A 15,568-nucleotide genomic window follows, 5' to 3' on the forward strand; every position below is an offset into this window, starting at 1 on the left:
GACCTTCAGAAATAAGAAAGGATTACACCCAGAACTTCATTGAAAGGATGCATATCCCATTGGGCCAGGGAATATCCTGTCAGCAAGGGAGTGAGGGAACAAGAAGGAAGGAAGGAAGGAAGGAAGGAAGGAAGGAAGGAAGGAAGGAAGGAAGGAAGGAAGGAAGGGACGGTTGGATTGATGGATGGATAACAAGGATGAAAGGATGGGGTGGATGAACAGATGGATGACATCATTTCTCATCATGGGGTTGTAAGTAATCCGTTTATATGAGCAGGTGTTTCTTATTGAGATGTCATTTCTAAACTGTTCCAATGCAAATTAATCAGTTTGTTTCTTTTTAATATCACACTCATGAGCTCTCGGATGAAGGCTCCTAAATACTTTCTGATTAACTGTTTGGATTTGAGCGGTTATTTGTTTGGTACCAAACCACGTCTTAAAAAAACAACTGGTAGCGGCACGATACCTTTATGTGAAGTTCTCTGCCCTGCTTTAGTTATTTCTGTCAGTCCTGTTTATTCTCAGAGGGCATCATGATAACCAGCATATCAGCCAGACAGATCTGTGTTGGACTCAGATCCTCTGTGATAATCTGTGGATTAATACCACCGCAGGGCAAGGTTAAATATTCAAAACATCCATTTTCAGAATCCCTTCAGTAATGCTATTGAGCACACATAGCGCCATGCGGTGGACTAAAATGACCCCAAAGCGTAATCCTTGCATCTGTAACAGTGGGAGGAGGAAAAGAGGAAGAGGGAGACAACGGGGAGAATAATCTCCCAAAATATTACTTCAGTTTTAAGAGTATGGAAAGAGTTCAGTGACAGGCGTGATGAAATCCACCTACCACAGGGAGATGCTTTGTTAGGACACATATAATTTTAAAGTCAGTGTGTACGAAACATCATCGTTTAACACGGTCTGATGGAGTGAAACTTAGACTGTAAATAAAGATGGATGCCGCATCTCCACTTCCTCCCATTGTGCACAAATAAAGCAAAAATATCTGAAACCAATTGCAAGTCAGTCTCAGGTGTCATCAAGACGTTTCACCTAGTTATTTTGGTTAATCTAATTAAAACAAAACTTACAGGAACTTTTTTTTTATTTGACATTGAAAAAGTGGAGAAGAAAATAGATATTTGATAATAATAAAAAGTACAAATAAAAATGTACTTGTTGCCTTTTAAAAGGAATATATCAACATTTTAGAAAATATGCTTATTAGCTAATTTGTTAACAATGAACAGATCAATAGGCTAGCTTATAGAGGAGCTGGAGCTAGGGGTTGATAGCTTACGTTAGCAAACCTTTGCTGCAAAGCTCATTTAAGAGGTTGATAACTAACACATCTCATTTGTTTAATCTGAAGCTGAAACCCAACAAGCTATGGTGTGTCCTCCCAGACTGATTCTTTCCAATGGGAAGAAACAATTATAAATTCTAACAACATAGCAGCATTCATCAAAAAACATAAAACAAATCACTTCGATAATGCACAATGTGTGCCTTAAATTAAACTGATAGAGATGTAAAGTGGAAGGAGAAAAAAACTCCTTCAAGTCAAGCAGTTTCTATTCTATAAACTCAACTCTGTGTTGATTGATTATCAACTAGGCTGTACATTAAAATCCTTGTCCTGGCTTTTGGGAATGACTGGAATAAAGCCTCTCTAACTGTCTCAAGGTCTTTTACCATGTCAGAGAGAAATAAAGAAAATTCATTAGAATGAAAGTGAAAGTCAGGAGGTGAAGTCCCAGCAAGACATACCTTGTAAAAAAAACAGAGATGATCAGCTATTGACAGAAAGGCAGTGTGTTTGAAGCAGAGTTTTGAGGAGAAAGCAAGACAGAGATGCTCTATCAGCCGATGGATGCTATCTCAGGGGAAAGATCGTAGATCTGATGGAAATTTACTCATCTTATTTCAGAAATACCCCGATTCCCATATATCTTCTACTTTCTCTCATCTTCTGAAGTGAACAAACATCAAATATTCACTCCACTCATGAGCCAACTTTACTGCAGAGTGTTTACTCCTTTGGTGTTTGCCAAGTAAAAGTCAAAGAGGGGTGGAACTCTTTCTATCAAGACAAATGGAAACAGAGCTAGAATAACATCAATCCACAGCTGTGGTTCATAATCCGTCTGTTTCATGAAAGAGACACTGCACACTTAGATGCGTCTTTTGAGCTGTAATCTAAATTATATGACAAACACACACACACACACTCACACACTATGTGAACCGCTGGCTGAGACCAGCAGTTCAAACCGCACAGGACGAACGTGTCAAGTGACTCTTATGCATCACCTGACACACAAGAGACCCAACAGGTGATGCTTAAAACATAATCTTTCTGCATTGAAACTTGACCTCCATGATATTTGTTGCTAAGTTGTGTTTTTAATTAATCTAAATGTTTCCAGCAACTTTCAAACCGAGGTGGGCCCAATAATGTTTTATCAAAGTAAGGGTCTGTTTTATCTGATCATCTGTCCATGGTTTCATATCCATTTTTTACGAGTTGGTATATAGTGCTTGTCTGCCAGCAACGGTCAAAATGTACTTTTTATTCAGTGTCAAGCTACATATTTAATTATATATATATTTTCAAGGCCCAGTTTGGGATTAAAACAACACTTTTTTAATATGAAACAACTTTATCCACCATTGTTGGATTTGGAGGGGAGGAGACCTCAATTCAGCTCCATATAAAAACCTCCTGAATGGCTGGATCATAACTTATCAGAGAAACAAGCTGAGCAACTGTGAGCTGCAGCTCAGCTCGCAGACCCTCGGGGATGCTGTTATATGTACCTGTTTTAATTACCTGGTCCATTTGCTTCAGGGAGGAGGACACCTCAGAGTGGATAATTAAGCTGAAATTAAAAAAAACCTTAACGACTGACACTGAGGGAATCCTAAACCGACTGCAATGACAAGAGTGGTGAAGACAACTCCCATGATTCAACACTTCTTCTCAACGTAACTAAACTCTTCTTTTTGTTGTTGTTCTGATTAGAGACCACGAGAGACAGAAAAATAAACATATTGTGCATTTTAAACCTTCCAAGGAAATTCTTCCATTTTGTTTTACTACTGAGGATGTTTAAATAAATGCCTTACGATGTGTGGGAACAAAAGATATGGAGCCAGGGGAGAGTGAGGAAATGATTTACCCAACACCTCTGGAAGTTACTGATTTACTCGCAATCGAAAGTGCGCTGAATGACAGTTAAGAAGGAAAAGCACGTTCCCAAAAAGCTAAATACATCCTGGTACAAGTTGCTGAACAGGGTCTTTTGTAGAGAAGCAGGTGTTGGAAGCAAATATCTGGCGGGAACATCATTAAGTATGGAGAACAGCCAGTGAACACAACATTGAATATAAACACTGTCCTTGGGTTGACATTTACAAGAAATAATCTGTAACTTTCCTGCTGCTGCGAAAGCAAACACGGAAACTGCTTAGCACCTTCGACCAATCAAAACAACAGAAAAGCTATTGTTGACAAAGCTTTCTTTTCCAGCCTTTATTTGTCTGCCAGGGAACTGTTGGTTCTTTGGTTTAGCCATGGCTCCACCGCAAAACAAAGCCTCTTTTTGAGTTGAGCACAAAGAGGCATCAGACGGCGAGCACAAACCGACCCTGTGTTCTTACGCCTTTAATATGATCCATCGGTTAATATAACCGATGAAGGTTCACAAAAAAAGAAAAGAAAATCCTGGAAAACCATTTTTATAAAATTGCCCTTTCTGTGTGAGCAGGAAGGCCTCATAGCAGCCGCTCAGGTACAGCAGCAGCATGGCCTTCTCTTTACAAGTCTATACTGAGGTCCATTCAGTGTCGAGTTCACGTCATCACCTCTTATCCAAAACCAAGACTTGAAAAAGAAAAAATAGCCGTTATTCAATGGCTCAGCTCACATCCGTTATACACCATCTTCCCAGGGACATTTTCCTGAGAGTTCCTTACAAGGTTCATGATATTGTAATTCAGTGCTTTCCTACATAAGCAGTGAGAGACTAAGAAGCAGCCACCCACTGTATTTTCTCATATTGAAAGACATGCCCTTTTCCCCTCGTACAGGCGAGTCGGTTTCAAGGACTGAATGCATGTCACTGCCAAATAAAGTGAGCTCTCACACTGCTGAGACAAAGCATACAGCTCAGCAAACCCTTTAAAGGTTTAACAAAGTCATCTGCCGTCTTGATGGTATCTCCAGTCAGTATGACAGAGACTCGAAGGGGGTTGAATCTTGCAGGGCCATGCTCATGACATTAATGTAACCTACTTTGAGATAAGCTCCTTTGTCACAGCTTGGTGATACCATCATTGTGCTTGCGCTGCCAGTCATTCAGCGTTCAAATCACTGCACAACCAATTTCAGCTTTCTGCCAAGAGCACTACCCCTGCACATCTGCACACTACTTAGTCATTCAGTATAAACTAATATGAGCTGCAGGAATACTTAAGATTTTAATAAAGAACCGGAGGTGAGCAAATAAAAAGCGACTCCACACTAGTTATTTGGTTGGTATACGTATCAAGACATACACCCATCAACTGGTTTAATTGTGTTACTGGTTTAAAACATTCCAACAGATATTTGCCACTGCCCCCAGAGGTATTAGCCTATGGGGGTGTTTGAGTCCACAAAACACTTCTGGAGTCTCAGGGGTAAACTTTGCTGCAGCAGAATCCAATACATTGAGGTCAAAGGTCACCTAAACTTCAGATGTAATAAAACAGAAAAAAACATCACATGCCTCCAATCTGCTCCTGTGGATTCTGCTTCAACAAAGTTTAGCCCTGAGACTAAGATTAATTAATTATATAAGTAATTTGTCCGAAAAAATGTCACAGAGTAATGAGGAATGTCCACAAAAATATCCCAAAGCCTCAACGGATTTCTCCACAACAATCAATCACTGATTTACAGTCATTAATAAGAAAACTGAGAGAAGAAGCAAGACTTCACATCTGAGAAGCCAGAAACCAAACCATGTTTGACATATTTGCTTGAAAAGAACCTTGAAACCATCAATCAATTTTTACAACAGTTGGCAATTCATTAAGTTTTGGACTGATTAATGCGTGACAACTTATTTAAGGCACGACAACAAAGTGAAATCTGAATCACCAACTAATGTTAGTAAGAAGTAGAGAGTAACTGTGTTTCTGACCCAGAGCAGGATAATGACTGAGGACAGGGCTGAGGCCTGTGGGACTGAACCACCTGTCTTCTACCACCAACAGGCATCACATCTCTCTCAATTTCTGCATTACTGTGTGTATGGGTGTGTGTTTTTTCCTCTCCCTCCTGCCTCCTTCAATTCCTTTCAGCGCAGGCAGCCATGCAGACGTTCCTGCGCAAGGTTTGATCCTCCTTGGATCTGATCGGCTCTGCTCCCCATCTCCCTGTCCCAGGAGCCCTCTGCTGGGAGTGGTTGCAGGACTAGGAGCAGGAGGACCCATCCAGAAGCCCCACGGAGGGAAGGCACAACCACACACACACCATGTCTGTTTGTGTCTATGTATACGAGTGTGAACAAACACAAAGAGTGAAAGAGTTGGAACATTCATATACAAACACACATCTTATACATCTGAGGAGAGGTATGTGAGGGTTAAGCCGCAGTTGTAGAAGTTGTCAAACAAACTAAACAAATACACCACACTTGTCCTTAGGGCCATATGAAGGGGTTTATTAAAGCAAGCCCAGGCAGAGAACGGAAGAAAAGATGTTTCTGTGGAGCACATCCACCCCTTCCCTGAACTAAAAGAAATGCCTTCTGACAAACTAAGGTTCAGTGACAACATACTGAGGCCAAATAACACAGCAAAGGACATGTTCCATGTTGGGGTCTGTCTGATCGATCAGCTATGTTTGCCTTGCAGTAATTTATTTCCATTGATTAAAGATAACAGCTATCTAGCGAGAGTAGTTTAGCTCTGAAGTTATGGAGCCACCTTCTTTGAAGCCGAGAACACATGGCGTCGTGTTTGTAACAGGAAATGGGCCTCCAGGCTGATATGTATTCATTCTCAATTATTATTACTGAAAAACACATTTTCCTCTGAATCATCTCTGAAGGAAAATAGTAAGACAAAAGAGAAAATAATTGAAACAATTGATCAGCAAACTATTCCTCACCATATGACAGGTGTAAACAAGATGGCAAAACCAAAAGCAACTACCTTATTCAGAATATGATCGATAGTTGGAATAGTTCATGCAATGTCCAGGTAAACATAGTCAATTATGACACAAATACGCAGATTAACCTCTTACTATTTTACAGCCAACAAGGTCCTCAGTTTTACAGATTTAGACCAAGTCTTGTTCTAACAGCCAATGAGCCCTTAAGATCTTTCTTTAAGCGGGATTAGAAATGATAAATCAGAGAATCCTTTCCCACTCTGCTGTTAAATAGATACTGTGCTGAGAAGGGAATCAAACTGAGCTTCTTTTCTCACATTGATTTGCTTCCAAGAACTCTGTGAGTGTGCAAACTGCAAAGACAACGAAACAAACACATAGACACACGGGGGGAGCTGTGCTGTCCTCGTTGCAAGTAATAAAAGCATGAAAAACATACTTAGGATAGAGGAGGCTCCAGAGCAGACAGTGCTGGAGCCCTGGGGGGCTGTTATATAAACATGGCCTGTAGATAAATAGTAGCCCTTTGATGTGAATAGGATATTGCATTTCAGGGTTGTTATAATTTCCCCTTGTTATTCCTGTTATAAGAAATACCATTCATAAGACCATTTAAAGTTTGGAGAAGGGTACAGAAAACAAACTTGTCCAACTGAGCCTAAGATATGACACAGTCCTGTCCTTGCTCTAGTTTTTCTTTCTTACCTGACATTTCTGAAAGAAGACATGAAGCAAAAGTTAAGACAGAAATCAAGATGTAAGATTAACATATTGTTCCCTACATTCTTTAACTAGTGGTCCAGGTCAGTATGAATTTGCTAGATTACAAAACCCTAATGCGAATCATATATGAATTCAGAATGTCAGACAACAAAAGTCAACATCACTTCAGGTTTGAGCTGTGTGTGTTGCAGATTAAAAACCCATTAGTCCAGGTTTTCCATTTTTATATTAATATGATCATAATAAATAAACATATATAAGTGCATTATAAACCATCTTTTAGGTTTTCCATTTTTGTTAAACTGTTAAAAATACTTTTCAGTGTAAAAGGTACTTTTCACTTTGTCATTATGTGATACTTAGTGGATGATAAAGCTGCAAAATTTAAAAAGACAATGGGACCTGAATACTTTCAGAATGCACTATATATCATTGGAGCCAGTATTAATAATTAAAGCCCCTACAAGGAGTTTTTAACTGGTTATGAAATGGCCTTATTTTAATATTACTGCCACTTTATGAACTACAACAGTGCAAGAGGAAATCTGGGAGAAAATCGGCTTTTTCTATAAACTATTTTGAATGCTGGTTGCTGGAAAAGGTCTCTGTTTAGGTGGAGGGAGAGGAAACAGAAGCAGGGAAAGCTAGCCGGGCTATTCACTAAGCTAAAGGTTTGGCTAAAGCTTGGGCTAAAGGCTAACCTCTACAGACCAGTGCTCCTGAATCTGTTCCTCGCTAGCTCCAGAGGCCTGTACTATGACAAAAGTACAACACATACCCAGGATATCTTTGTGATATCAAGGTGAACTTAACCTAACAATCGCAATCAGGCTAAGCTGTCACACAACGCTGGTATCAACTCGGTAAGTCAACCAAGGTTTGTCCATCAGGATCTCAGCGCCTTTTCTCCGTAGATTTCACAACGAGGAGCAAACTGTCATTTAGAAAAATACAGGCAACCACATTATCCAGACAAAAGAAAAACAGTTACGGATGCTAATTTAAAAAAGGACAGCTGGTCTCCTACGTTCTTTTACCCTGTAAAAAGTTTGTTTTTGTAGCGTTTCCTGACTCTTGTTAAGGGTTAAGGGAAGAGGATGTCACACCTCGTTAAAGCCCATGAGCCAAATTGTGATTTGTGAATATGGGTTACACAAATCAAATTTGGTTGATTGATATATCTTGTATCTTTATTTTTAAATGAATATGTTGAGAACTTTGATCTTTGACCCAGTACTCGAAGATCTAAATCCACACCACAATTGAATGGGGTTCTTTTTGCCAATCCTTCCACCAAGTTTCACAGAAATCCACAGTAGTTTTTTGCATGATCCTACTGACAAACAACAGACAGAGGTGAAAACAAGACCTCCTAGGTGGAGGTAATCAGGTATGAAACAGAGCCAAACTGTGATCAAAATTGTCGGCTATATTCCCTGAAACCACTAATTGAATAATTAACTTTGATTTGGGCAATTAAAATAATTCCCTTAATTACCTATTTTTGTCTTCCTTGTGAATGGATGACATAACAAAAAGATTATTTAATTCTAGAAAGACATTATCTTTGGAAAGTACCTGCTTGATTTGGTGAACTCAACATTGATAAAATATTATCTTCAGATGGATGTTTCAATTTATTTTTATGGAAGGTTGAGATGGATTTCACCCTTGAATTTCATTAGTGAACCTGTCGTTTCACTATTGTAGAAAATGTTATGGAAAAGGTCACTTTTCTGTCTTTTGGGACCCCCCTGTTGAGGTCTCGGTCACCTGATGGTGTAAATAACCAAAATAGACATAACATAGCACATGGCTGTATCACAATGTGGTTTGTTTACAAAAAATAATTAAGTCTGAAAATGAATTTATAATGTATTATGCAAAAATGCTACACAGATTTCCAGCCAAAAAAACATCACAAGTGACAAAGCAACAACTGCCTGGTGAGAGCCTGAAGGCCAATTACAGTCCTGAATATGTGGCAGGATTTCTCTGTTAAAGGACATCTTAAACCAGACAGACATTCAAAAACACAGTAATTGCCAGTTTTATGCGTTTTTCATTGAGTAACAGTAAAACGACACACACACACATTCACATCACTGCAAAAACACAACGGCAAATCAAATCTGATTGAAGAATTCTAATTAACAACATCTAACACAACAAGATACTTATAATAAGCCAGAAGTTTGACAACATTTACTCCAAATCTGAAAAGAAAAACCTCTGTACTGAAGCATGAGCCATCAACAGCAACACAACTGATCTTTGCCCTCAATGACTGTCACCTCCTCCATCCTAACACAGCAGCAGTGCCTTAAAACAGCCGATTACACAGTGATTACCGTCAAATTTCCATCTGACATAGGCTTTAGAAAGAAAAGACATGAATATTCAACATGCAGAGAAATCAGCCATCCACCATGGAGTCTTAGACGCAAACCCACACACAGGAAGAAAAAAAACATGAAAGTAAGAAGGGTATGCTGAGGCATGGCTGAGCCAAAATATGTTCCTGGAAAAATATTGGATTCAGAGGACTAATCTGTGCACATGTGCCTCTATGCTGCTCGGCATTTGATTGCTTTTCACATAGCACATGATTATATTCAATAAAGCATTTGGATACATGAACCTTTGGCAAACAATAAAACCATAGCACCAGACAAGACAACTTTATGGGCCACCAGAGATAACGGATCTGCTTCGTCAGTGCCTCAGAAAGATTTCTCATCCGAAATGACATGATTATCAAGGGCTGATGACAATGTCTGGTGATTTATCAAACATAATCTAATCAAGACCCAGATATATGAATATATTGATGAATAAATACATCATCCAAAAGTGAAAAATCCCTGGAAGAGTACAGAAAAAATGTAGACTAAGCTTTTAGACCACGATGCAATGCATACATCCATCCAAGCGTATCTATAAAGCATTTGTCCATTGACGATTGCCAGAGTGGATCCCAGCTGACATTGGGCGAGAGGCGGGGTACACCCTGGACGGTCACCAGTCTATCACAGACAAACTTGATGCTCGCATTCACACCTACGGGCAATTGTCTAGAATTAACCTAATCTGTGGACTGGAGGCGCTGCAGTACCCAGAGACAACCTCTGCAGACAGGGAGAACATGCAACGTCCAACATGCACCAATACAGCAGGCAAGAATAAGGACCCCGATGAGATCAAGTGCAAGTTGATATAAGAAAGTAATAAAGAGCTTATGGAAATGTTCCACAAATGTGTCATGACAGGCATAGAGTCTCAGGTAGGGTGGTAAGATATTGTCTCCGAGATATGATGATAAAGCGCTCTCGTATTTAGACTTAGTCTTGTTGTTTTGTGAACAGTAGTTAACATAAGTTATGAGAATGGAAAACACATTTTATTAGGAGGTTAATTGATAATGAAATAATCAACAGAAGAGTATCACCAAATACTTCCTCAAACGTTGGTAAGTTATCAGCCTCACACACCCGGTGTCGCTCCGATTGCCGTATGTAAACACTGGAAAGTGTGTATACATATGTTATGTGTGAGTATGTGTCTCACAGAGGTAGTTCTGGGAAATGAGCCAAAGGAGGGAATAAGGTGAAAGCAAACTGGTACCACAGAATGTCTTTGTCATCATAGTCTGATACTCCAGTACACAAGCTCACACACTCCAGTACACAGGCTCACACACTCCAGTACACAGGCTAACACACTCCAGTAAACAACCTCACACACTCCAACATAAAAACTCACACGCACACCAGTAGAGAAGTTCACACTCTCCAGTATAGAAGCTATGCAGCTGATCTGAGAACCAGAGCTGATAGAGAGCAGAGGGGTCGTCCTGAGGTCAACAGGTAAATCACACCCCATATTAATCCACTGTCCCTGCGGTCACTACCTCTGCTAACAGCGGGGGAATTAGAGGCAGGAGCCATATTAAGCCGCACGGTAACTTCAGTAATGCGCAGGTGACCGCAGCACTGCCACAGAGAGCGGTGATGATGGAGCGGCACTTACTTTATGAAGAAACTGGCCCCATCGTCCGTGAAGCCCTCCTCCCATCCCGGTGGCAGATCTGAAACGAAAGCCGCACACTTGTTCATGACACCGGGAAGTTTCTCTTTCCTCGCTCGGCCCCCGGCGGCAATGGGCCCGACACGAAGTTCGACACACTGAGCAGGAACACGCTAAAGTAAACAGGAGGTCAAACGGCCCCCGCGGAGCGAGCTACCTGAGCGGATCATGTGTCCGGAGTTCACCGGCTCGGCGGAGCGGGGATGGAGCCAGGTGGTGGCCCGCGTCTCGTCGCTGCCGCACGGACACACGGGGCGGTCGGGAGAGAGGGAGAGAGGGGAGAGAAAAACACCTGTTACACCGCCGAGAAGGAAACAACTCCCGTCACACGGTGCGGTAAAGCGTCGCACTGCCCCCACTCACTTGATGAAGAAGACCCTGCCGTCCTCGCACACCCCGTACGCCCAGTGCTCAGGTAAGGTGTCCCGCCCGACAGGCGCCGCCATGATCCGGTGTGAGGTCCTGCTTCACCTCGCTCCCTCTCCATCGACTCTCCAGGGAGCGATCACCGCTAGGGCCGGCGCTGCCTTCAGGGACCGCTCTGAAGCCCGGACATCTCATACTCACTCACTCACTCCGACATGCAGGAGAATAATGTCTGGAGAACGGATCAATATATAGTTTTTGTTTTTGTTGCACGTTCGATTAGATGTATTTAACATAGAAAATACGAGTATTCATAAAAAGGGTCGAGATGAAGGTGGAGTCAGAACATCCAGTGGGCTCATTCCGAATCCTCTACCTAAACACGGTTAAAATTGGTCAAAATTAGAAAAATGCAAAGTTGACAGGGAGAAAACAAAATTACTACCTGTGAATTTAAGCAAATGAACAATATCACGCGTACCGCAATGAAAAAAAGAAAAAGAGCAGGAGATGAATGTATGTTAAGTGGACACATGTGCAGATGCATGACGTGCACGCCCGAGCGGCAGTGTGTGTTGTTGAGGGGGGATAAGTTTACACACATGACTCCTGAGCAATAGTTAAAAGCAAATCATACCTCCAGGCAACACATCATAAAGAACAACAGCTACAGAGCAGCAGGTTGTTAAGCATCCTTTTTAATATTCTATAGATCATATAGAAGAACAGTTCTTTGCCACTTGTGAAAACCCATCCCGTTATTTGTCTCCCCTAAATCAACTTAAAAATGCATCTCTCCTCTCTCTAAGAGGATGAAGATGTGAAGTTTGACGAGTTAAATAAAAGCAGACGTGTGAATTTGGCAAACCATTGCTGCCTCTTTAAGATTACAATTATAAACTGGTCTGTGATTTAAAAATATTTGATGTACAAGTAATATATATAATATTTTGTTTCTTATATTTCTTATTTTTAGAACAGATGGAATGGTTGAGGTTTTGCCAAGAGAATATAAGACCGGAATGCTAAAATGTCTAAAATGGCCCTCCAGTTGCCCGGTTAATTTCAACAAGTGATGAGAGGCGTTCAATTTTAGGCAACTAAAGGGTTCAAGACACTGTAAACAGAAAATCCCTCAGTAAGTTTCCAAAATCTCTTAAAAAAAACTCCTGTACATGCGTGTTTTAATATTTTTTTCCTTCAAAATTTATGTGATTAGTTATTGAAGGTGTGCAGGCTGAAGGTGTTTCATTTGTGGATGTTCACTGGTTCTCTTAATGGCTAAGATGATGCATGGAGACGATGCTTTATCTGAAATCAGGTTTACCATCTTTGCACATTGAGGAGCAATTAGTTCAAATTCCCTTGTTTTTGACACTGAAGCTTAAAGACAATGGGTGAAGATGACAGCGTTAGTGGTTTGATTCCACATTAACCAGTCATGATGTCCCCACAAGAAAAATACCCTACATCAATAAGTTATTTAATATTTTGTTGCAATCAGTGAAATATTGAAACCTGAAAACGATTTCCTTATCAATGACGAGAGTGCAACTTTAAAATCTTTTAAAGTTGTACCATTTCCCACAGCACTTGAAGGCATCTCTACAGTCTGCATCCACAGAAAAAACCGAGATGAGAAGAGGAGATGCTGTGCCAGTGTTTTCTCTGGCAGCTTTCAGGCAAAGTGAAGGGAATATGTGCTGAATGTGTGTTCGGGTACCACTTGAATATTTAGATGATTTAACTGCGAGGGGAGGGGACTGATTATGAGATTAAATACTTTCTTCAAACAGTCAGAAACCTCATCAGGAAAAGCTTTGATTTGGAAGTCCTTTGATTCTCAGCCAGGTCAGTCTTTTTGTTTCCGACACTTCATTGTAGAGGCTGTGTTGGTGGAGCTGTTTTTGTAATGAAATCATTTCTCAGAATAATATCAGCTGGGGAATCCCAGTAAGGGCCTCTCCACTGGAGATATTAAGGCTGTATGTGTGAAAATCTATTTCATGAGGTCACAGATGGAGCCTGTTTAATTCCTTTAATTCCTCCGCGGAGTAAAAATGTGTTGACACTGTCATTCTGTTTTAATTTGAGTCATTTATCAACATAGTATTCAGAGAAATGGCACATCGTGAGGAAACGTTTGTGAAATGAACACACAGTAATATATGTTCCAATTTATTAATTGTACAGCCCTTTAAAGTTTAACAATAAAGAAAGTATGACAACATACTTTACATGTTGGATCAGGAATTGCAATAACTAAACAGTTAAAACAAACCCTGACTTTAACTTAGTTAAACAGAGCTCAAAATAAAGATGCAGATGATTAATCTTTATAACTCTAATTACCCTTGTTATATGGAAGGAGCGATGTAACTTCGTAGTAAATAGAGGCCAAAGTTCTTTTGGTCAGGAGTTTAATACATGAGTTATAAGTGGTGATTCATTTCAGGAAGCGTCCACAGAGCTGCTCTTTATTCACCATATTTGAATTTTGTACAATTACATGACAACTCTGTGGGTTACGAAGGCTTAGGACCTGTGCCAATTCCTCTCCCTTGGCCCTACCCCTCCATATGAAGTGCCCTTAGCTGGGAGTGACTCCTCCAAACTGAGCCACAAGGAGTAGGGCTAGGAAATCTTCCCAGAGGAACTAGGACACCACTCGCTACGTCATCAGCAGCCAACCAAGGTTATTATAGTGACAAACAATATCAACTACTGTTATTATATAAACAACCGATTATCAACCAACATTATAATAGTGACACATCTGACAACTTGTAGGACAGACGGGAAAGATGGAGTTTTTGATACACAATCAGCACGTTTATGTTGGTTATTTCAATGTACCATTAGTCCTGTCCCTAGAAACCTCTGCCCTGCACTCAAAACCTTATAACAGGAGCGGGGACATTTCTTTCAAACCTATGAGAACAGAAGTAGCAAACGTTTGTAGTTACTCTCACTCAGACTGTTTACAGGCATGTTCAGACGACGTGAGGAGCAATTTTCCAGAAACGATTGTCCCAGCGATTCCATTACATTTTCATTTGCTATATTGGACTAAAATAAGATATTCCCCTAAATTATACATCTTTTCATGGTTATTTTGCAGGGTTTCCTATCTACATTTATTCATTACCCCTCAGTGGTCACCATGTTGATTTACTTTGTCAGTTTGTACAGCATTCTGCAATTTCTGTAAGGGTGGGCGGGGGTCCTTAATACACTATGGTTGAAGGGATGTTTGAAGGGCTAGATGGCCGCTACCCCTTCATCACATAGAGAAATGGAACAACTCTAAGGGGCTGGGGCCAAGTGGTAGGGCTGAGGAGTGAATTGGGACAGGGCATATAACAGTATGTGAAGATGGACGACATGCCTGCTTCCCAAAAGTAAAGCTAAAGCCACCTGACTGTAGAAATACGCTAATATGTCGGTGGGAAGCTAGTATCCAACAATAACCTCAGTGTAGTGGTATGTCCGTGAGGCTCTTCTGTTTACATGCAGCAAACAGGTGATTGTAGGTTCTCCTCAGTGGCTCATTAAGGTAAATAAGAGCCTCTGTCAGTTTGTCAAACACTGTTTGTTCTGAGTCACTCATCAGGAACTCTGAGCTCATTGGAATTTCATCCTCCGCTGGGACTCCACATCCAGGAGACGTGTGGCGGCGTGCTCACAACAACATCCCCACACGTTTTCCATGCAGACCTATTATTTTGAAATCTGCACTTGAAAGAAAAACAGCTCACCTGAGTTGTTGTCAAGTTCACGCTCAGCAGGAATTTCCTGGCCAAATACAGTCATTTCCCAAAAAGGTGGAACACAGTGCGAAGGAGCAGAGAGACCGTTGATACTCAGGGAGCTTCAGTTCCCTGGAGCCCTGGAGCACACACAGTTTCCCGATCATCAGGCTTAGTTTGACCATTTATCTAAAACTCCCTGACCATGTAGCAGCAGTGAGTGCACCCTGTACCCCTCTCTGGTGGCTTTGGTTTTGCATGTGTTTGATAACCTCTCCCTCTTGTTAAGTCAGCAGCATGAGGTTTTTGGAAGCACCTCAACAACCACACAATAAACTCCTGGGGCAGAGTGAGCTAAAGGGCAGGTAGAGGTCGGCTGAAAGCTCTGGAGACGTTTATTTTTTTCAACCATACCAGTGTATTTGTGGGAAAAGATAAAGCGCGCTCACATAATGGAGAACAATGAGAGACT

General features: G+C 40.9%; 1 protein-coding gene across 2 annotated transcripts in view; it reads right to left on the bottom strand.

Annotated features, from left to right (window-relative positions):
* Positions 1–11,479, bottom strand: part of LOC133954605 (pleckstrin homology domain-containing family A member 7-like) — a 114,123-nt gene extending 102,644 nt beyond the window's left edge. Inside the window, exons 1-3 of one of the 2 annotated variants that reach the window (XM_062389013.1) lie at positions 11,345–11,479; positions 11,139–11,215; positions 10,925–10,982 (exon numbers count right to left, since the gene is read on the bottom strand). In XM_062389013.1, the coding sequence (XP_062244997.1) occupies positions 10,925–10,982; positions 11,139–11,215; positions 11,345–11,427 (218 nt within the window). In that variant the 5' untranslated portion in view covers positions 11,428–11,479. The remainder of the gene's footprint in view (positions 1–10,924; positions 10,983–11,138; positions 11,216–11,344) is intronic. The other variant, XM_062389014.1, reaches the window with a different exon arrangement.
* Positions 11,480–15,568: the final 4,089 nt, after the last annotated feature.

This window comes from Platichthys flesus, chromosome 6 (genome assembly GCF_949316205.1).
Source record: "Platichthys flesus chromosome 6, fPlaFle2.1, whole genome shotgun sequence".
Classification (NCBI taxonomy): domain Eukaryota; kingdom Metazoa; phylum Chordata; class Actinopteri; order Pleuronectiformes; family Pleuronectidae; genus Platichthys; species Platichthys flesus.